The sequence below is a fragment of the Drosophila nasuta genome, chromosome X (assembly GCF_023558535.2).
Source record: "Drosophila nasuta strain 15112-1781.00 chromosome X, ASM2355853v1, whole genome shotgun sequence".
NCBI lineage: Eukaryota > Metazoa > Arthropoda > Insecta > Diptera > Drosophilidae > Drosophila > Drosophila nasuta.
Window position 1 is genome coordinate 1,747,186 of NC_083459.1, and position 22,970 is coordinate 1,770,155.

The window sequence follows — 22,970 nt, forward strand, 5'->3', positions numbered from 1 at the left end:
CAGCTCCCTCTCCCTCTCCCGCTCTCTCTTCCTCTGTTGTTATCCTTTGCTTCTGCTGTCCGAGTGTCCTTTTTTTCCTACTGCTGTCTGCTGCACATCAGTTTATCAGCCTTTAGCGCACTTTGATGTTGTTCTGCTTTTTTTCTCCCCCTCAACCCAGTTTGCAATTGGTCAGAAGGCACGCGGTTGAAGTGTGTTAATGCAGCCGCAGCTGCAGCTTATCCCCGATCAACTCACACATCAAACACATTTTTGCGCCGCGTTTGATGTGTGTTATTTTTTCTGTGCTTTGGTCAGCGATTGTTATTACAAAATACCTTACCTGTATGCACTGTGTTGGCTTCCGCATCGACCAGCTCCATTTTGGGTCGCTTCGCCAGCGGCTGTTGGCAATCAGCATCAGCATCGACATCAGCATCAACTGCTGCCGTTGTCTGCTCCTGCTCAGTGTCCAGCTCAACGTGATGTTGCTGCTCATCATCCTCATCGTCAGCATACGTTGGCTCCTGCTTGACCTTTGGCTTCTCAACGTCATTGTCATTGTCATTGTCATTGTCGTTGGCATCGTCATCCAAGTGGCAATCGTCGCTGCGTCCAATGTGCGCCTGCTCCGATTGCTCGAGGTCTGCCTTCGGCGTTGTATTGTCATTCTCTGCAAGCCGAAGGAATTCTCATTTAGCTAAGCTCCATCTTTAAGGCTTTCACTTGCGACTTACCGTCTACGAGGCGTTTGGGTGTGCTGCTGGCGCCATCGGCCAACAGATCCGCCGGACTTGGCGGTGGTGTGTGGATCCGTGAACCGCTCGCTGCCGCTGTGGCTGCTGCTGCCGCTGCGGCTGCTGCTGCTGTGGCCGCCGCTGCTGCTGCGGCTGCTGCGGACTGTCCACTTGCTGGCGCTGTGGCGCTGCCAACGGGCGCCGATTTGCGAGCGGCATTTGTGATGGGCGCCGAAATGGAGGGGCGACGATTGACGAGACTCAGCGGACGTCCCTCGTCAGCATCGCGATCCATGCTGGGCGCTTGTGTGGTCTGGCACTGGCCATAGTTCTCCTTGTTGCACTGCAGCACCTTGTGCTGTATGAATCGGACGATGTCCGACAGTGCGAAGGTCTTCTGGCAGGCGCCGCACGTCAGGATGTCCTGTGCGGCGACAGCATCGTTCTCTGTGGAGTCGGAATCTGTAAAAGAGAAGAGAGAGAGGGAAAACGTTTCTTAGTCATTGTCTTTAATGGTCTCGGAAGAGGGAGAGGGGGAGAAAAAAGGGAGCAACATTTGCACTTGCAGTTCATAAATTTGGGTCGCTTTTATGGGCCATCAATTCTGGCTTAATGCCGCCTTGAAGTTAACCACACGAAAACGAAAACGACAACGAAACGAACGGAATCGAAGCAGCTTCCCTCACACTGTCTCTCATTTAGTTGGTTGTCACTTTTATGGCGACCATGAATAATTTTCGTGGCACCAACTAAATTGGTCATCTATCGATACATGTGCACTCTAGTAGAAATCGCTAAGTTATCGATTAGAATACTTTTCGCGTAAGCAACTAATTAGATATCAACAACTATCGTTAATCGATACTAGTTATCGATAAGTTATCGATTAGAATACTTTTTGCGGCAGCAACTAAATTAGATTAGAATATAGATTAGAGTTTTATTCGTGACTGCATCTAAATTGACACAGCTAACGTCTATCAATATACTAGTTATCGATAAGTTATCGATAGCCCGCTAAGCAGTTAGCAGCTAATCAGCGATTGCCAGTGATTTGCCACGCAATTGCCATTTACCATTTGCCATTTGGCGTGGGCATTCATTAAGCGAGCTTAACTAAATAGGCAAACACACACACACACCAACACACGCGCACACACACACACAGTCAGACTGGCATAAAGTAGAGTGCGATGTGTCACAATTGATTTGCAACAACAATTTATGCGCTGGGTTTTTACGCAACGGCAACGATTGCAGGCAACCATGACCAACTGTCAGCTACTATGACAACCCTGGCTGGCAGCACACTTATTTACATATGGACTGTGATAAGCCGGAGAGTGCTGAGTCGTGGGTGGGGGAAGGGGAGAGGCTATAGGAGGGCGCGTATCGATTCGCTTGCACTTTAATTTATGTATTTTGCGTGCGCCCCGCGAAAAACCAAAGCAACCAAAGCACCAAAAGCAACAACAACACCCCGAAAAATGTAATCTAAGCACACACACACTCGTTGCGTTATTTGCATGTATGTGTGTGTGTGTGGAGAGAGAAAAATGTGAACATAAATTCCAGGCGAGAAAATTTGGCGAGGTCTGCAATTAATTCGCATCGCAATGAACTGATAGAGAAACTTGTGACTGCCGCTGCTGCTGCTGCTGCTGCTTATCCGCCCAGCAACAACAACAACAGTAACAACAACAATAGCAGCAGCGAAAACAATGCCACAACTTGTGGCAAGCGACAGCGCAAATTTGCCCCGCAGCTGCGGCAACTTTTGTCAATTTATCGATGAATTTTGATTGACCAAAGAAGCCAAAAACAAATATGAGTACAAACAACTACAGCAACTAGCACAGCCTGAGGCTGTGTGTTACACCCACACCCACACACCCATACACACACATGTGTGTGTGTGTGTGTGGCGCCAAGGGATATGCAACGAAAACCCAAAACTCAAGTTTGGCTGCCGTTGATTGAAATGTGCCCAAATTGGTCAATCAAAAGTGACCAAATTTACTCCACAAAAAAAAAAAAGAAAGAAAAGAAATAGAAATATAAAAGGAAATAAATGGAAATTCTATTCTTTATTAAAGAAGTTTCGACTTCCTTCGCTCATTCTCATCTTAAATTGCTTTTATTTATTTGATGGCCATATTTTCCCATTTTATTTTCAAAGCTTTTGCTGAATTATTCCATTATCGCAGTATTTATTAAGCATTTTTTTTATAGGTTTAACTACTATCGATACGATACTATACAAAATTGTTTTTGTTATACATTTCATAGTTGCTTATATTACTTTAGTATTTCTAACTAATATAAAATTCGTATTTTTAGTTTTCAGATGACTAATACTATCTTTTATTCCATATATATTTAGTTCTATATTCTAGTGTGTTATTTTTTATTTGCTGTTCGGTTTTTCTTCTCTTTATATTTTTATATTCTACTGTTAATATTTAAGTTTGTTATTTTCTTATTAAGTTTGTCTTTCTTTCATGTATTAATATTAATTATTTCTTTAATATTTGTTGTCTGCTATTTTTTATATTTTCTTTCAATATTGTTCTCTGCTATTTCCTTTATCTTCTTTAACTTCTTGTAACTTTTATCCCGCCTCCTTCGCTTGTCTGACATTGTCAATTAGCTGTCGCAAGGTCCATAAAAAAAAAGCAAACGTCGAGAGTAAGAACAATTTATTGACGCGCTGTCGGTTGCCACTTGTCCAGTTTCAACAATTTGCGGTTGCCCACACACACACACACACACCCACACACACACACACGGAGATAATGCGCCCTGAAGCGTTGCTCAACTTTCACTTTGTCCTTTGTCCATTCAATCGCCCTTCGCCCTCCGCCCTCTGTCTCGTTTTTTTATATCAATTGATTATCCTGCGACGGGGTGACAACAAGCTGTTCACACACACACACACACACACACACTCACACACATGTGTGTGTGTATTTATCTCGTATTATTATTATATATATTTCGCCTTTTTTGTTGCTGATTGTTTGGGTGGGGCAACGCATCGTTTGTCGCTTCGTTTTGGTTTCTGTTTCAATAACAATAAAGAAAAATATGTTTTCGCTTTCCCTTCACATTCTCCTCCCCTTGTCTGACCTATTGACTTTAGCGTGTCGCCGTTTTTTATGGAAAAATGCGCTTCATTTTTATTGATTGGCGATCATTAGGCGTGAAATGGACGCAGGACGCAGGACGCAATTAGTCGCCTGTTTGCCTGCCATGAATTAAACATGTGTGCGTTGGCCGCTTTGCTATTGGCCAGTTTGTGGTGCGTGTGGCTTGTGTGGCATGTGGCATGTGGCAAGCAGGTAGATTGAGGCAGCCTTTTACCTGTCTACCTTTTTCTTTTTTGTAGGCGTTGCCGCTTTGCTTTCGGTTAGCTGGTTAAGAGGGGCGTCGCCAGCTATTTGGCTAAGCGATTAGATTAGATCGAAGTGGAAGTGGAAGAGAAAGGGTGGGGAGATTAGCGCAAAAACTAAGAGTAAATATAAATAATACCAAACTTATTGACAGCTCTCTCCACACACAGAAAGTCTGCTGCAATATTGCGCGAGGGTTGCAGCAGCAGCAGCTGGCCAAAAGGTGTATTGAAAGGGTGTTCGCCGAGTGCCCGAAACTGTCAAATGTCAGACAGACGCTGACAGTCGCCTGACAAGTGTCAACAGTAGCTAGGTAAGTGTATAAGAGAGACAGAGAGAGTGAGAGAGCAGGAGAGCGGGAGAGAGAGACGAGTTCACGTGTATTTTGGGCGAATATTTCATAAAGTCAGCTCATAAATTGAATTATCTGCTCAGAAAGGGCAAAAAGGACACGCTGAAAGGGTTCCAGCATCAATGCTTCCAACTCAGCACACAGCTGTCTGCCCCTCCCCCGTCCCCGTACCCATCCCCCATCTCCTTGTCTCCTCCTCACTGCTTCATTGACCAGCTGAGCTGACACAAAACACAAGCGAATATTGCGTTAGTTGCCACATTGGAAAAATGGCCGCTCACAATTTTGTGATGTCATCGCGAAGCGTTGCAATTAATTCAGCCTCCTCCTCTCTACTTACTCCTCCCCCTCATTCCCCACACACTCACATACTCACTCACACATCCTCAGACAGCGCAGCAAATAAATTGAAGTGCGTCGATTTGTAAAGCGGCGCAGCTTAAGAATATTTACGAGCTGCTGCCAAACTATCCTGCGGCTATTAATATGCGCATAACTGTATCTATGTGTGTGTTCTTCTATGTGCATGTGTGTGTGTGTGTGCCGCGGCAAAGTAGGACAATTAAGAATTAACATATTAATAGGACTTTTGCGCAAATTATCAAGACGCACAAATATGAAATTCAAGCGAAAGATACACAGATACAGCTAGAGATACAGATACAGATACACACAGCTAGAGATACATCGAGCCATCTTCTGCTCCGTCGTATTTTTGTTATTTATAACATTTTCATGTTATTGACTGCACGATGCGGCAGCTGCCCCCCTCCCCTTTTTCCACCCCACTGAAGGCGTGGCACAGGCAGAAAACAATACGTTGATTGTGCTAATTTATGCCCCCACACTCACACTCACACACATATACACTCCCACTCTCACACACACACATATGTGAGGCAAAAGGACGCGCTTTATGGCCAAAAAGGTTATGGGCCAGTCGAGTTGGCTGAGAGAGCAATGTGCTTCGGTTGGTTTGGGTTGGTTGGGTGGTTGGGTGGTTGGGCTTAGACCAAGGCTGGCCATAAAAACCAGGCGAGCGCCACACGGTCGACTGTTTTTAGGTGCCACACACTCACACACACACACACATATCGTGTGGCAAATGAAAAATGGCGGAGTGAAAAACAACGGAACATTGTCGAAAAAGCCTGTCGAGGCTGAGAAAACAGTGGACACAAAATGTGCCACACAGCTGCAGCGCGAACAGCTTTGATGTGCGGCCAGCGGAAGGTCAGCCTCTGCCACACACGATTATATATACCAAATACCAAATATATACCATACACCATATATGGTAGAAAGCGTACAAAGAGTTTAAGCTTAAAGCTTTAAGCAGTCAATGTTGAGTAAAGAAATCTAAATGGAAATTGAAGTGAACTAGAGAAGCAATCAAATATAATAAAAGATACTAATATACCAAATATATACCATACATCATATATGGTAGAAAGCGTACAAAGAGCTCAAGCTTAAAGCTTTAAGCAGTCAATGTTGAGTAAAGAAAACTAAATAGGAATTGAAGTGAACTAGAGAAGAAATCAAATATAATAAAAGATACTAATATACCAAATATATACCATACATCATATATGGTAGAAAGCGTACAAAGAGCTCAAGCTTAAAGCTTTAAGCAGTCAATGTTGAGTAAAGAAAACTAAATAGGAATTGAAATAAACTAGAGAAGAAATGAAATATAATAAAAGATACTTTCATTTGAGTTTATATACCAAATGTTTTAGTTTAATTGCGAAAGTAAAAGAGAAATATATGAAAAGTAAACCTCACTTCTTTTTCTTGGGAATGATGCAATAACAAACTTGAATAAAATCATTTAATCATTAAGCAAACTTATAGATTAATATGCAAAGCACAATAAAGATGAAGCATTGTTTTGTGGCGAATGCAAATTGTGAATTGTGATAATAACATTTAACTAAATAATAATTAAGCGCGAATAATAAGCAAATATTGTGTTAGCTGTATCGAAACTCGAATTCAAATTCAATTCTATTTTTCAAATTTCGAGTTGTCAAAATTTCTCAGCTGGAGGCAAGAAGCGAGCGAGCGAGAGAGAGAGAAGAGAGAGAGAGGAGAGGAGAGGAGACAACATTATGTTATTATGACACCAAGTGCTCCATTTCGTTGTTGTATAGACAAATAAATTATGTACTAAAAAACAAGGCATTTATCGTCGTCGTCGTCGTTGTCGTTGTTGAAAAGAAAGAAATGCTGTGTAAATATTTAAAAATGCTGAGCCACATTTTGTTTGTTGTCGCGCTCGCTTTTGGCCAACGCTCAGTGAACTAAAAATGCTGACGACGACAGCGAAAACAGTGAAAGAAAGAAAAAAAAGGTTAAACAAATTCGACAAATTTTTTTTTGTTACTGCTGCGATAACAGACACACACACACACATAGTTATTGTGTGGGCGTATTGGTAGTGGACAGACACACACACACACACACATACACATACACAGCTTGACAGTGACAAAGCGACGTCAGGCAGCTGGAAACGAAACGCGGCGGTCGCCTTAATTTGTTTAAACAAATTACTACGTGGATAACCACGGACTGAGTTAAAGGTGTTTCGCAGCTGAAACGACAACAAACACATATGCAATTGCCCCCCTTCCCCACTCCCCACTATATAGTCTATGTGTGTGTGTGTGTGTGTGTGGGTGTCTTATCAGCAACAACTGGCGCGGCCAGCAAAGTGTTTTAGCATACAAATTTGGTTTTATTTGCGCCGCTGCGTTGTTGTTCAGCTCCCCTCTTCTCCTTCCCAGTTCCTTGCTGCTGGTGGTGGCCAGGTGCCCCCCAATGCCATCGCAACTCTGTTGATAACACCCGCATATGCATATGTATACGTGTATGTGTGTGTGTATCTGGACAAACAAATAGTCCGCCAGGTTGAGTGAATGAGCCATATGCAAATATAGGCGGCCTGGAAGCGAGCATTAAATGTGCTCACACACACACTTATACTACTACTACACACACATACACATACAGTCACAGTCTTTGCCCTAGCAACAATAACAACAAATTAAGCAACGTTCAAATGTCTGTGTGTGTGTGTGTGTGTGTGTGAGGTAAAGCTGCAAAATGCCGCCGTGTCAAGCCAAAAGCTGGACACACACTGTCTGCTGTGTGTGGGAAGGGGTGGGAGAGGAGGTAGGGGAAGGGGAAGGGGAAGGGGAGAGGAGCCAACGGTTGACAGCTTTGACGGTTGACAACGCCGACGTCGACGCTGCTGCTGCTGCTGATAAGTTGCTTGCTTTGGCAAAGGAAATGAGCACAAGGCGAAAGCACAACAACAACAACAACAGCAACAGCAACAAAAAGCAGGGCGATAGAAAACTATCGATAAGTGACATATCGATCAGAGAAAGTCAATTGAAAGCGCAATGAAATGGTTTAAACTTTGCTAAACTTAATAGTAATAGCTAAAACAAGTGATTTCAGCTAGAGCAAACTTATTGCAGCCAATCGATAACTAAGCAAACAATTTGTCAAGATATCGATCACAATGTGAGAGAGTCTGAAGAACGAAAGCTAGCTTTTACTTTTAGATATTACTAGATATTATTTATTGTGCAGTGAAAAGATTTTAATACAAATAGTTAGCAAGTTCAGCTTTATTGCAGCTGATCGATAACTATTAGTTACTTAGTTGTGATTGAAAGAGCGAAAAGACAGTTCAAAATATTGACTTCACTTAGTTAATAATTGTTCACTAAGTTAAGTTAAACAGGGTGCATTACATCTTAAAATAAGGTTTTTGCCAAGTTTGAACTTGGATCGATAACTTTGAAGTTTCTTAGTTATGATCCTTTTGCTCTTTTACTTGAGAGTCGGACAAGTCTAAAAGACCTCGAACTGTTTGTTGTTCTTGATAAGAAAGAGAGAGCTATTATTGTTGTGGCTGTTGGCGGGTGTTGCTGTTGTCCGCCTGCAACAATGTTGTAATGTGGAGTTCGTTTTTCATTTTTTATATTTCTTTTTTTTTCAGGTCGCTAAAATATTTGTATTTTTGTATTTGTGTTTGCGGTGAGACGGCGCGCAGTTTGTTTTTATTTCCCCCGAAAAGTCAACGACAACGACAAACGGACATGTCGTATGTAAATAGCCGCGATCTATATACTGCCATAGCTATATCTATAGCTAGCTAGCTAGCTAGGTAGGAAGGTAGGTTGGTCTGCCATATAAGTATCTATATGTGTGTCTGTCTGTCTGTCCGTCTGTCTGTCTCTCTGTACATAAATGTATCTCAGATTGTGTGTGTGGGTGCGGGCGTTGGCTTATTACGATTGTTGTTACCATTTGCTGTCGCTGTCGCTGTCGATGTTGTTGTTGTTGTTGTTGTGCTTTTCTCGGTACGGGGCGCTTATCAACAACAGCAAATTAAAGAGGGCACAATTTCACTTTATTGAGAGTGTGAGCTCTCGGCAAATGATTAAAAAAAAAAAAAAGAAACCAAACACACACACGAAAAATGAAAGAAAAAGCGGCAACCGGAAAGTTGGACAAATTCTTAGAAATGCTGCTGGAGGAGATCGTCTATCTCGTTCGCATTTCTGATAAGCGAAAAACTCTTCTCACACAACAAATATCATAATTGGTATTTTTTTCATTTCATCATAGTTTTTGTTTTTTTGGCGAGAACTTACGGCTCAGCGAACGGAATCCATGATCCTCACTGATTGACAGCATTTTGTTGTACATTTTGTTGGTGCGGTTGTTGTAGCGAGTGTTCACTGTAGCATTTAGCATTTAAAAAAAAAAGTATTGTTTTCGATTTGTTTAGTCAGTGTTTCTTCGCACTTTTCTCACTTTTCATCACAAATGTTGTTTCACAAAAAAATTGTTTTGAATCGATTTCGATTTTGATTTCAGGGGAGCGGGACACACACACGATCGTAGGTAATCCAATTGTCCTGCGTTGTGTGCGGAACCCGAAAAAAAATAGTAGCAGTAGTAGTAGTAGTAATAATCGTAACGATTAAGCGGTTGAATCGGTTATGTTTCGGTTCTTGTTGATAGCACGTTTAGCCAGCACGGGGATCTCGAAGCGCATCCTTTTTGTCGAGAAGAAGTGTGTAAAAGTGTTTGTGTGTTTGTGAGGACAGAGCGCGTGTGTTGTTGACCCCACAGAGGCTTCACGTGGACTGACAATCGAAAGTCTTCCTGTGACGGTCGTTGCCGGTCTCGACCGTCGACGGTCGACAGTCGCCGGTCGCAGTCGACGGTCCTGCCTCTCTCCCTCTCCCTCTCCCTTTCCCGCTCACACTCGCACTCGCTTCCGCTCCCTTTGGCCTCTGAGGCTGTGCTGTCGACGCTAACGCTAACGCTGACTGCGCTGCCCAGTCACAGTCGCAGTCACAGTCCGTGTGCGGGACATCGACCAACACACAATAAAAAAAACGTGTGTGTACGCGCACACACACACACATGCAGGGTAGTTGCTCTTTGCCTCTCACTTGCGCTCTCACACACACATGGCGAGTGGACGTCGCTAAGAAAAAGGGGGATGAAAAACATCTTTGCTGCTATCAGCAGCTCCCTTGGCCAGCGGCTTCGCTGCTTCAGTCTCCGTCTCAGTCACAGTCTCAGTCTTAGTCTCAGTCACTGTCGCAGTCGCTGTCGCTGTCGATGTTGGCGCTCCTGGCAACGTCGTCGATTGCTCTCCCGCTCCCACTCATGCTCATGCATGCTGCATCGTGCTCCCGTTGCCGTTCCCATTCCCATTCCCATTCCCTTTCCCCGTTCCCATTCCCGTTGCACATGCGTGCCCCTGCACCAAATTGAGCTGTTGCAACCAGCAAACAAAAATTAATACCAACAACAACAACACAGACTACAAAAAATAAAAAAAAACTAGACTACGCAACAGGCTGAAATTAACCCAAAAATCTTCAGAAATATTCCTTATTATAGGCTAGAGCTAGAGGCAAGACAAGTTGATATATTGACATAGAAGAAACCCAAAGGAAGGCAATAATAACTATTAGGAATTTCACATTATCGTACAAATTCATTATCAAATAGTAAATATTTGTATATTTTTGTATTTTTCGGTAAATTAATTTGTTTTTATATGAATTTATTTTAGTACAAATTTTGCATAATTGGAAATTTTAGAAAGTGCTTAAAAAACAAATATGATTTTCGCACTCAAATACAAAGAATTAAGCAACTTTTTATAATCTAAAACTATAAATTTCCTCAGAAACGTAGTGAAACTAATGACAGATGTCGTATTGAAAATAGATTCGAATAAGTAAGGAACGCAATAAGAACTGTTTAGGATTTAGAATAATGGTATAGCATATGTTTTATTTGGAAAGAAATCATTTTCTTTATATACTATTTTACAATATGTTTAATGCAATAGTATATCAATATACCAAATATATTCCTTAGTATACTTTAGTTTTGGTATATTTATTATACTTTTAAAGTAATATTCTACTATTTAATCAAACTTATTTGTTTTTTTTCTAAATTTATTTTAGTAAGAAACTTTGGCTAATTGGAAATTCGTAGCGTTGTTTAAAAAACGAATTTGATTTTTACGCTTAAATATGATTTAAATCATCTTTTCTGGGTATCTGTACTAACTTATTAATATACTCTTTTAGTATAAACAATAACTAAGGAGTCAAACAGTCAAATGTGGCAGATGTACATACATATATAACAAAAACTTCCCAAGCAATACTTAAAGCAAGCTAAATATCTGTAATTATAACTGAACATATTTTAATTTAAATAGGCTGCATTAAGAGATTCACAACTGAAAGAACTCTCAAGTTCCAAAAAACCAATACAAATATAATATAATATTTTAAAATGAATGTACATAATTTCAAAATATTCATGATTAACCTGAATATCTTAAAAAAAAAATATGTGCCACTGCTTCAAACTGTTTTACATAAAATTCTATGAGAAACAAAGAGCTGCAGATGCTAAGCTGCTCTAGCTAAGAGAAATCTTGTGTTATGATCTATTTTAGTTCTTCTCCATCTCCATCTCCATCTCTATCGCTATCTGCATCTCTTTCGTGCAACTCCAACTTCAACTTTAATCTCCCGCTGTTGCTTCCCCTTTCATGAAATGCGCTGCTGTTTCACTTGGATGCTCAAATCCCTGCATCCTTGCGCATCCTTTTGCGAGTTTGTTGCCCTCTATGCGCTGAGCAATGTGTTAAGCAATGTGCGCAGCTAAATAACCCAAAGAAAAACGAGAGCAGAAAGGAGAGAAGGAAAGAGAGAGAGAGAGAGAGAGAGAGAGCAAGGATGTTGGTCCATATGGAAGCTGCGCAATAAGCGTGGCGGCCAAGCAACGGCGCAACGAGTGAGTTTCTTACATTACTCGACGTTGCCCCCCGCTCCTGGCCTCTACTATTCCCCCTTCCCCTGCTCCTTGCGCGTCTCCTTTCAACTGAAAGACTCTAATAATAGTCAAGTTGCCAGTTGAGGAGCGAATGCGATGCAAGATCAGCGGACAGCGGATGCCGTAATAGATTTTTCTTCATCTTATTCAACACACAATTGTAGACTGCGTTTTTTTCTTTTTCTTCTTTGGACTACAATTTAATCCTTTTGCTTGCTCAGGGGGTAAGTGAGGTTTTTTTTTTGCGCGCGCATTTCTTGCAATTGGTTTTTTTTTTACCCCTGGCGACGGCTGCGCAGGCGCCGAGTCTCCTTAGATGCGGAGCGTGTAAAAGGATGCTGCTAATGTCCTGCCAGCAGCAGCAAAAGCAGCAGAACAATGCGAACCCAAGAAACACAACATAAAAAAAACGTAGAAGGAAAAAAACGTGTGCGCTTAATCAAATGCCATTGAAATGCGAATGAAATGTGGCACAGAGGCAGAGGGAAGGCGCAGGGGAAGGGGAAGGGGACAGGATATAAGCGACAGAATAAAAAGAGGGAAAGGGGGCAGCAACTCGGGACTGCATTGCAATTTTTTATGCAATTTTTGCCGATCAACTCAGCGCAACTTCTTTAAGTTTCCCAAAGAACAAAAGTCTATAAGAAAACTGTGTATGTTTTTTTCTTTTTTTGCACGCGTGACCCGCGGAGATTTGCAACCCTGCAAAAATTCTCGGTCCTGTGTCCTGTGTCGGCCCTGAGGGTGACGTTTTTCCATCCTCAGGTAGGCTCAGGCGACCGTCTTCGTCCTCCCTGGATGTGTGTGTGTGTGTAACGGCATTTTTTTTCTATGCAAATTTTTTTATATTAATTTTTTATGCTCCCTGTGCGTGTCCTGTACGTCCTGTCTCTATGTGTGTGTGTGTGTGTGTGTGTGTGTGTGTGTGCGTCCTTGTTGTTTTTTGCTCTTATTGTTTTTTTTGTCTTGCGATGTTTTCTGACTGTCAGTCGCCGTCGCCGTCGCCGTCGCCGTGGGTTTCTTGGGTGGTGGCCAAGATTTTCCCAAGATATGAAATATGCAGCGGTATGAGGGGTCGATTGGGATGGGAAGAAGGGGAGTGGAGGGTTGTCACATGTGAGGCAGACAAGATTTTGCATTTGATTTAGGCAGCAGCAGCAGCAGAATCAAGAAACAGGGCACCCAGAAACCGAATCAGGACCCTCGCCGGCTGTGTCCTTGCGCATTGATTACCGTCGCTTTTTTAATTCAATTCAACAATGATATAACAAAAAAAAAAACAGCATATGAAAAAAACAACTCACGGGAAAAAAAACGAGAGAGACACCCTGACAGACAGGACGATTTCCGAGGACAATGCCAGGCAGAAGGCACCAAGACGGGCAATTGTCGTCTCCGGTTCTACGGAAAGATAATTTTCGGTCTGATATTCAATTTGATTTTCGTAGCGTTCGTTTAAATGAGCAAATCTCTTCTTTGAACACAAAAAAATGCATTCGTTTTTAACGGAAAATTTATGAGTAACGGGTTACCCAAAAAAAAAAAAATAAGTAAGGTCTCTTTATTTTTTGAGAGTTTTTGCATAATTTCTGGTAGTGAGGAAGTTTGGTTTACCGTTGCGTGTTCAAGATACAAATCCAGAAAAACTGCGCACTTGGGCAAGAAAATAGATAAAAAAAACGAGCATGGAAATTTGATCGCTGTAGGAAAAAATATAGTACAAAAAAAGAACCAAAGAAATGACTAGAAACCAGCACTTAATTATGTTAGAATGAAGTGATGTGAAAAATTGTAACGGTTTCCAGTGTTCAACGCAGATCTTGAGAGCGGAGAAAACAGGAAAATTTCGATTAAAAATGCGAAAAATTTTTAATGTACAAAATAATTACAAAATTAATATGAATGAAGAGCAGGAGTTAAGAAGAATATAATTCGTAATTTGTATATAAAACTTTTATTAAAATTTAGAATAGAATCTTTTCTGCTTAGTTCTTTGCAATAATTTGAATTATTTTCATTTAAGAAATGGTTTTCCATAGTCAAATAAAATTAGTAATTTTGTATATTGAAACGGAATTTTTTATTACATTCATTGTTATTTAAACTGTTTTATTTTAGTCTTCATTTTGTAGTTTTTGGTATTTATTTTTCATTTACTCAGTATTCATTTAGTATTTCTTTATATTTTTTTTTAGTTTTTATTTAGTATTCGTTACGTATTTATTCAGTATTTCATTAAGATAGAAATTTCTGATAAATCAATAAAAAAAGTTGGTATTCGATTTGACTTTATCAATCAGCAATTACATCTTGAAACTTGAACATTAAATTCAACTATTAATTTCAATTTTCTACTATGAAATCTGTATGAAATATGTTGCTGAAAATATTTTAAAATTATTTTACAGCAATCGTAAAGCAAACTCAGCTCATACTGAAGATGATCAACTGTTTTGTGTAAATTTCTCACAATGCTGCTGCTGCTGCTGCTTTTCAATCAGTTTTTGAAAGACAATTCATTATTGAATTGGGTTTCTTTTTTCTGGGTTGTCGTCCTCAAATGGCAACCTGCTTGACCCATGCAGGACACAGAGCAGAGAATAGAGAGAATCCCGTTGCCGCTTGTCATAATCGGGCGTATCAATCAGGTTTTCTCTTTGCGCTCGTTAAGTAGATTCTGGTTGATGTTGTTCGAGTGCTTGTCGCATTGCTAATTCCCAGCAACAGCAACAGCAATAGCAGCAGCAACTGGGACACCGACAGCAACAACAATGAGAAATCTACGTGTCATAGTCGTAACTGAGTCGCAGTCTCATGCATAATAACCGAGGTGAGGGAGAGGGAGAGTGAGAGGGAGTCTGAGACGCAGTCCGAGTTCCATTCAGGGCTCGTCAAATGTGTTTTTGACAATTATTGTTAAGGTGCTCCTTTTGCTTTTTATGTGCGGCATCGAAAATTAACAACAAACGCCGAACGAACATCATCATGAACACTGTGATGATGAAATGTTGTCATTGGACGTGGACACAGGTCTTTCCCTCTCTGGCAGAGTCTCAGGCAGGCCGGACAACTGTAGTAGATCACGTATGGCAAGACAATCAGATACAAAACAGAGATACAGATACAAAGATGCGGAGCGGAGATAGGGGAAAGGGAGACCAAGGCGAAGACTGAGACTGAGACTGCGACTGAGACGGAGACAAAGTGCCTAAATAGCTGCACGTTGACGCAAGCGTCCAGCGTTTTGGACATGCCAAACGATCGCACACCCGCACACACACACACACACACACACACTCGAACACACACACACACATCTGAGACTGGGTCTCTTGGGAGCGTCGCGTCTGTGATGGGATCAGGCAACGCATTGACACGCAGATTGTGCAACTGGCCGCGACAACAAAAGCCGCACAAGCTGCACATGTCCAAGCCAATGGCAATATACCCATCTCTCTTTCTACACATCTCTCTCTCTCTCTCTCTCTCTTTCTTTCAGTCTGCTTTCGGACAGAAAACTTTCTTGCCGCCTTTTGTTTGCGCTTCCCCACCAAAAAAACAAAAAAAAAAAATTGACATGGAAATGGAGGAAAAATAAGTCGTCGCATTTTGGAACAACAACAATTACTCAAGTGACACATCTTCATCTGCCGCATCTCTCTCCCTTTCTCTCTCGCTCTCGCTCTTTCGGAACGTGTCAGTCTTTCTTTATATATACCATAATATATATGTATATATCTTTTTTTTGGGGCGCAGCTTCAGCTCGACGTGTTCTGCATATTCGATTAGTTGACATGAGACAGCGGCGCTTTTATAAGCCAACAAAAATACAAATGTTGTTTTGGTTTGCTACCTGTGCAAATGAGCAAGGAATAAACGCATTTAAGGACCTTTCCAACTGTGATTTACACGCAATAAAATGCAACAAACAAAACAGAGGAACACACAAGCACAAGCACACACAACAAGCACTATTTGTTGTGGTTGTAGCTGACCAACGGCCTAAGGATACAGGACATTATTAGGGACGAGACAATAACAACGCCCACAACAAACAGTAGCAGCAACAACTTCGGACTAAGGACTAAGGACTAAGGACGAGGGCGAGGATGAGCATAAAAGTGAGGGTGACCCACAACCGAATAGTCGAACGCTTTGTTTTGATCCTGTGCGCAATCATAAATATAAATTGTTTATTTTGCTCTCCTTCTCTTTTTGATTTCAATCGAAATCGAATTGGCTAACCGAACACAAGTGTCGCCAACAGCATCAGCAGCAGCATCAGCAGCAGCAGCAGTTGCAACAAGTTGCCACAGATGCCACCGCCGCAGAAGCAGCAGCGAATTTTTGGAGGCGTTGCTGCATGAAGGACTCTCAAAATTAAGGCAAAGTGTGCCAGCTGTGATCATTGTTGTTGAAGTATGCTAATGATTTATGAGAGTCGATGGAAAGATATGTTAGAACTAACTATAGTTGTGCCTTATTTGGTGGAAAAATAATTAAGGAACTAGAAGGAGCATTATTGCTATTATTGATAAAATATTGATATTATCTTTTTACTATTGTTTAACTCTTCCAATATTATTAGTCAATACAATAAAATAGCTTGTAATCGAATAAAGTATTTGTTTTTTTAGTTATGGATAGTGAAAATATATCGATAGTATGAAAAATAATCTATAGTTTAAATGCGTCATATAAATAAACAATCTATAGTATATCAATAATGAAAAAATGTCTTATATCGAAACAGTATTATTGACTGAGAGATATTTGGAATAAATAATGAACCGATATTATAACGAATGAGTTAATTTATTGCAAAAGAAAAGATGTCATCTAACATAAGTAAGTAATCGATAGTAAAGAATTTTAATTTGTTTATCGCTAACGAAATGATTTTCTATGAGATAGTTGAGAGTTAACGAATTTTTTTTTTTTTTTTGTTTATCGCTAGCAAAGCTCGTAATCGATAGTAAGCTAGATTCCACACAATTTTTCAGAGCGGCAGCAATCTCGTCTGTGAAATAAAATCAGCATGAAGAACCTCAATCAATTAATCAAAATGATGCGGCAAAGTGAGTTGGACGATTTATCGAAATGCATCTGCACAACGAATTACGGCGCACTAGAAATAAGTATTTGAAATGCATTTCTCCGGCTGCAATATTATGTTATTATGTCACGGTCGAACATCGATCGATGCGGGCTGCCAAAAAGAGAGGGACAAGAAAAAGGGTTACACACACACAGTTGGGTCTCCACCAGAAACGCTAAATGTGAATTTAGCTAATTTCATTTTACAATTTAATTAGGTTTTAGATTTCCACATGTCCCGCATGGTGATGCCAGTGGCATGCGGCATGCGGCAAGCAGCAAGCTACAATTCTTATCCACGGGCTGCGCATGCGCCTTGAATTTTAAAATTTTGATCGAATCATGCGGCGTTTACTCGGGCTTCTTATCGTACGCTTCAAATGGGGGGGTGTGTTCACCTAATTGGGTCAGCGTAGTCTTCAAGGTGGCAAGTTTGACTGACTAACTGTCTAACTGACTGACTGACTGACTGACTGATAGACTGACTAACTGTCATGCGTCAGCGTCGCTTCCGGGCTACTTTTACTCCAGGGTGCGCCTTTTACTCATATTTCACGCTTCATTCAGCAGACTGAAATGCTGAAAGATCGAAAGACTGAAACAGTTTTTGCTGTTCATAAAATTGGGCGCATTAATTGCTCGACTAGGCTCCACAATTGTGCTCGTTGTTGTTGTTGTTGTTGCTGTTGTTATTGTTTTTGCCCACGTATCTCACGTGACTGTGGCGCCCAATAAAGCAGACAACACACAGAGGGAAATAGTTCCTGGCTCCAGGTTGAGTTCGAGTTCCCAGTAAGCAAACCAAAGAACGAACGAATCGAGACGACAATAAAAAGTTCGTGAGAACTTGATGCTTATCGAAGAACGCTGGCAGAACGTTTTGCCTCACAGCAGACGTTGCCCTCAGCGAGTGGGCAGCGGGAGCGTGTCCAAAGCTAAAGGTGGAGCTCAAACTGCGAGTGAAAAAGCGAGAAAGAGCGAGAGAAACAGAGAGAGGGAGAGAGAGAGGGAGACCAGCTAGAACCAGAGGCGAAGCCAATTCAGTTGACATTTGGCAATTGATTTTATTTTGATTAACAATCGAATGCCACGCAGATGGAGAACAGCAGAGAGCCAGAGATAACTAGATAAACACATACACACACACACACACACACAAAATATGCAGCCAGAAATAATTGCATGCACAATTTGGCTTGACTTTCTAATAACTTTTAATTGGGAATATTTTTTGAATTTTTATTAATAATTCAGCAATTTTTAGCTGCTTTGGTTGACAATTTGATATATTTTTCAGTCTATGGTATATTTGAAACATAATGGTATATTTATATACCAAGCATAACATGCGGTATATTTTAGTATTTTTGTTGAGAATTTGGTATATTGTTTATTCTAGAATCTACTTGAAACATAATAGTATATTCATATACCAAATATATATCATTCGGTATATTTTAGTATTTTTGTTTGACAATCTGGTATAATTTGTAGTGTATGGTTTATTTTAAACATAATAGTATATCAAAATATATATATGGTATACTTTTATATTTTTGGTATATAAATTTGGTACATTTTACGAATAATACCGCACCGTTTAGCTTTTATTCAAAGTGGTTAACGGGTATCTTACAGTCGAGCACATTCGACTGTAGCTTTCTTACTACTTTTTTCAATTTAAATAACACTTTAAGCTAAACTTTTATATGCAGACAATGTTTATCAAGCATCTGGCACATCCTTTATTATTGTTGTCAATCGTTTACATTGGATTCAGCTGCCTCAATCACACACACACACAAACACATACACATACGCAGCTCTTTGTTAATCGTCTAGGTGACAAATCCTTAATCCTTTTTCTCACGCACCAAAAAACATTCGCTGCCAATAAAAAGAAATCGCAATAAAGAAAAAGAGCCTCCCGAGCAGCAGCAAAAAAATGAAAATGTTCTCAAGCATCTTGCAACCGGGTGACACGTTGCAAATATGCGCCGAGGAGGGGCGAACTGAAGGGCGAAATTAAATGCGCACTGTCATTGTCCTGGACAAGCGGCGATTTCGCAGCGCTGCGCTGCTCTGCAGAGCGGAGCGCAGATCTCAGGTAGGCGAACAACTCTAACAACAGCATCTGCATCCTCAGTCGCATTTCGTCGGGGGCAACAATGGCAAATCATGATCAATTCAATTATTCCCCGATGCGAAGTAGTGCAACGATTTTCATACACGACAGTGAGAGAGAGAGAGAAAGGGAGAAGGATATTAAGCAGGACATGCGAAATGGGGCTCAGCTCGCTCAGCACCTGCTCGCTTTTCCCATGACAAGCGAGTTTCCCTATGGTCTTCTTTTCTACTTTTCTTCTTTTTTTTTTTGGTGTGGGAGGCAGCTAATCGGGAGGGGAGAGAGAGACAGAGAGGCGGAGGAGAGGCACCTGTATCAGCGGGCAGCCTTCTTCGCTCAAGTAGCGAACAGGACAATGTCCTTGTCGATCGTGAAACCTGAAGACGCTGCATCCTCCCGCTCTCTGTTGACCCCTCGCTACGCGCTTAATGTAATGGGATAAGTGCAGTTGCAGTTGCTGTTGCAGTTGCAACTGTGGCAGGGGCAAGTGCGCGATAATGAAATTTTAGACTTGTTCCGGGGCAAAGAGCAACAACATTTTGCTCGCAAATTGTGGGAAAATCCATGTTAATCCCCCGGCTCGATCAATTGTTCCATCCATTTTGCAGGTGTCTATTGTCTAGCGAGGGATCGTGTTTGGATGTGTGTACCGTACGATGTGTATTTGTGTGTGTGTGTGTGTGTGCTAGATTTTTTGGGCACAATCGAGCGAAATTGTTGCGAAATTTATTCAATTTATAGAAATATGCGTCTTAAGAGCATTCAATGTGCGATCAGAGCTCTTTAAACCAGAGCTAAATGAATCGCTATAAGATGAAGTAAATATACGAAGAATAAAGTGAAGATATTAAATAGAGTGTTTACCTCTTTGAATTGAGATAAGATGATGGCTTCGAGGCTTGTTCTATTATATTAATAATAGTGCAGTTTAGTCCCGAGTGCTGATTAAATTAAATTTGAGCACCTAGGAACTTTAATTTAAAATTTAATTTGTAAACTGAAGCAGACTGCTCTGCAAATGGTATATTTTTAATTTTATGGTATATCGATATACCAAATATAGCAATCGGTATAGTTGAGTACACATTTGGTATATTGTGTTGGTCCCATATGTATGCATGGGTATTTTTAGTATTTTTCTAAATCGTATCAGACTGAACTGCATATGGTATATTTTGAATTTTATGGTATATCGATATACCAAATATAGCAATCGGTATAGTTGAGTACACATTTGGTATATTGTGTTGGTCCCATATATATGCATGGGTATTTTTAGTATTTTTCTAAACTGTATCAGACTGATCTGCATATGGTATATTTTGAATAGTATGGTATATCGATATACCAAATATAGCAATCGGTATAGTTGAGTACATTTTTGGTATATTACGTTGGTACCAAATATATCCATCGGTATTTGCAGTACTTTTTCGGTATATTACTTTGGTACAATATATTTTATAATGTACCCCAGTGTACTATTTACTTTAGTATACTAATCTGCATAGCCAAACATTTAACTAGAGTTTACTCCCGCGATAGTGAAGAGATCAAAACGTAATAAATGTTGTATTGATAACCGAGGTATACCTATACATATATATAGTGGGGAACTGATCCTCTGAGATGCACTTATCAGCTTTTCTCAGGGGTCGCTGATCGTGACTGCGAGTGCAAATGGGACTCCTACCTGCGATCGGTTTGTTTGCAGCTTTGCCGCGATAATTGGCGTGTGTGGTGGGAGTTTTCTTGTGGACTAAACAATATATTGTAGATGTGTTAGTGTGTATAATGCCTGCTCCCAAAACGCATAATGCAGTCCCGTTAGACCGTTAGACTCACCTGCAACGAGAGAAAGAGAGAGAGGGAGAATATGAGCATAAATTTTTAATTAAGAGCGGTTGCAAAATGTAAATAAATTAGCTTAAGACAAGCGCAGAAATGGTGAGAAGAGCAGAACTTCAGTTGGTGCTGCAAGTTGCAAGTTGCAAGTTGGCCACGTGTTGCACGCGAGTGGGAGAAAGAAGGGAAACGGGAAATGGGAAATGGGAACCGTTCACCGCAGCTGCCAGTGACCAGTAATGACCCCTGGCGGGGGCATTCAAAAAGGGCCACCGTTGCAAGTTGCACGTTGCACGTTGCACGTTGCATGCGGCTAGTTGCCGTTGGTGTTGCAGTCATGTGAATGCGCTCGGGAATTTGCACTCTTTACGAGTACAAAAACAAAAGAAGTGCAGTTCGCATAACTGGAATTAAAGCAGCGCCAAGCCACACACAGCAGCAACACATCAGCAATAACTGCAACTGCAACTGCAACTGCAACAGCAACTGTGGCACATTCAAAAACGGCGCTCGTGGGTAGCGCGAGTGCTAAATGGGGCACAGACTGTGTGTGTTTGTGTGTGGAGTGTGGCATGTGGGGGCATGGCCAGCTCACATGCAATCGAAGGCGCAGTGGGCAGTGGGAGAGCAACCACAGCAACAGCAACAGCAGCAACCACAGCAACAACCTGAGGATGGGCTGTAGAGTGGACATTGACGTCGTCGTCGTCGTCGGTTTGTCGCGCCGTCACTTCTCGTCGAGTCACTCACCCCAGCCTCATTCATGTGGCAAAGGCAAAGGCAAAGGCAAAGCTTGGGCCAACACAGTGCAACAGTGCAACAGTGCAACAGACCAACAGGCCACAAAACAATGGTGGGAATATTCTCATATTAAGAAATCGCGCGATCTGCAGCGCCAGATGTGTGACTGTGTGAGTCGGTCGGTGTCGGTGTTTGTGTTTGTGTTTGTGTATTTGTATTTGGTGCAACGGCAGGTCAACCCACCGCCCACTGCCCGCTGCTGTTGCTGCTGTTGCCACTTCTGCTTGCAACAACAGCAGCAGCAGCAGCAGCAGCCCGAAAATGTTCGTGGCAAATTCGCAACGTGTCGTGGTCGTGCCTCCGTTGTCATGTCCGAGAGTGTAACAAAGACCTCGCTGCATAACCCTCTCTTACTCTCTTCCTCCCTTCCCCCCTGGCTTTGGGCAGAGCAAACGCCCCCGCGCCAAGTAGCGCGAATAAACATTAAACACAACAAAAAACAAAGCAGCAAAATGTAGCGGCAACAACAGCAACAGCAACAGCAACAGCGAATGCAACGGCAACGGCAACAACAATAATTGCATTACACATAAAAATAAATTGTAATGAACTTAAGGAAGAGACAACAAAGCAGCAGCAGCAGCCACTGCAGCAGCAACTGCAACTGCAGCAGTGGCCAATGTGAAAATCGATGCGGAAGCAGCAACACGAAAGGGCAACAGCAACCACGACAACAACAACAACAACAACAGCAACAATTGGCAGCTTTCTTCATTTCACTTGAGCTCAACAATCTGAGAACTCAGCTGCAACAACTTTTGGCCAATTGTTTTGCTGCTGCTGCTGCTGCTGCATTTGCATTTGATTTTCTTTCAATATTAACATAATTTGACACACATGCAACACTCGGTGGTGTGATCTGATGTGATGCGATGTGCATTAGATGCAACAGCAACAAGAACAACTAGTTGCATTAATCTAACATTTTAATTATGATTTTATAAATATGAGAAGCAGCTCAAGACTCGATGCGACTTGAGCGAGAAATAACTAAATTACAAATAATTTAAATTTTACTTTAATTACTAAGTTGTTCTTACTTTAGCAACAGATTTTTGATTTAAGTTTTTACTCTATTCAAAATATTCAAAATGTATACTATGTCAATATACCAAACATAGCCTTGGGTATATTTGTAGTATTTTTGTGGTATACTAATTTGGTTTATCTTAACATTAATACCACACCGTTTTGCTTTAATGTTGTGTATTTTAAAATTTTATAAATCTAATAAAAAG

General features: G+C 41.1%; 1 protein-coding gene across 4 annotated transcripts in view; it reads right to left on the reverse strand.

The window, feature by feature from the left end:
- The window catches only part of LOC132795975 (uncharacterized), a 63,375-nt gene that overhangs the window by 7,747 nt on the left and 32,658 nt on the right, over positions 1–22,970 (reverse strand). For all 4 annotated transcript variants that reach the window (XM_060806960.1, XM_060806958.1, XM_060806959.1 and 1 more), the window contains 2 exons: positions 717–1,178; positions 323–652 (listed from right to left, as the gene is read on the reverse strand). In XM_060806960.1, coding sequence (XP_060662943.1) covers positions 323–652; positions 717–1,178 — 792 coding nt within the window. The remainder of the gene's footprint in view (positions 1–322; positions 653–716; positions 1,179–22,970) is intronic.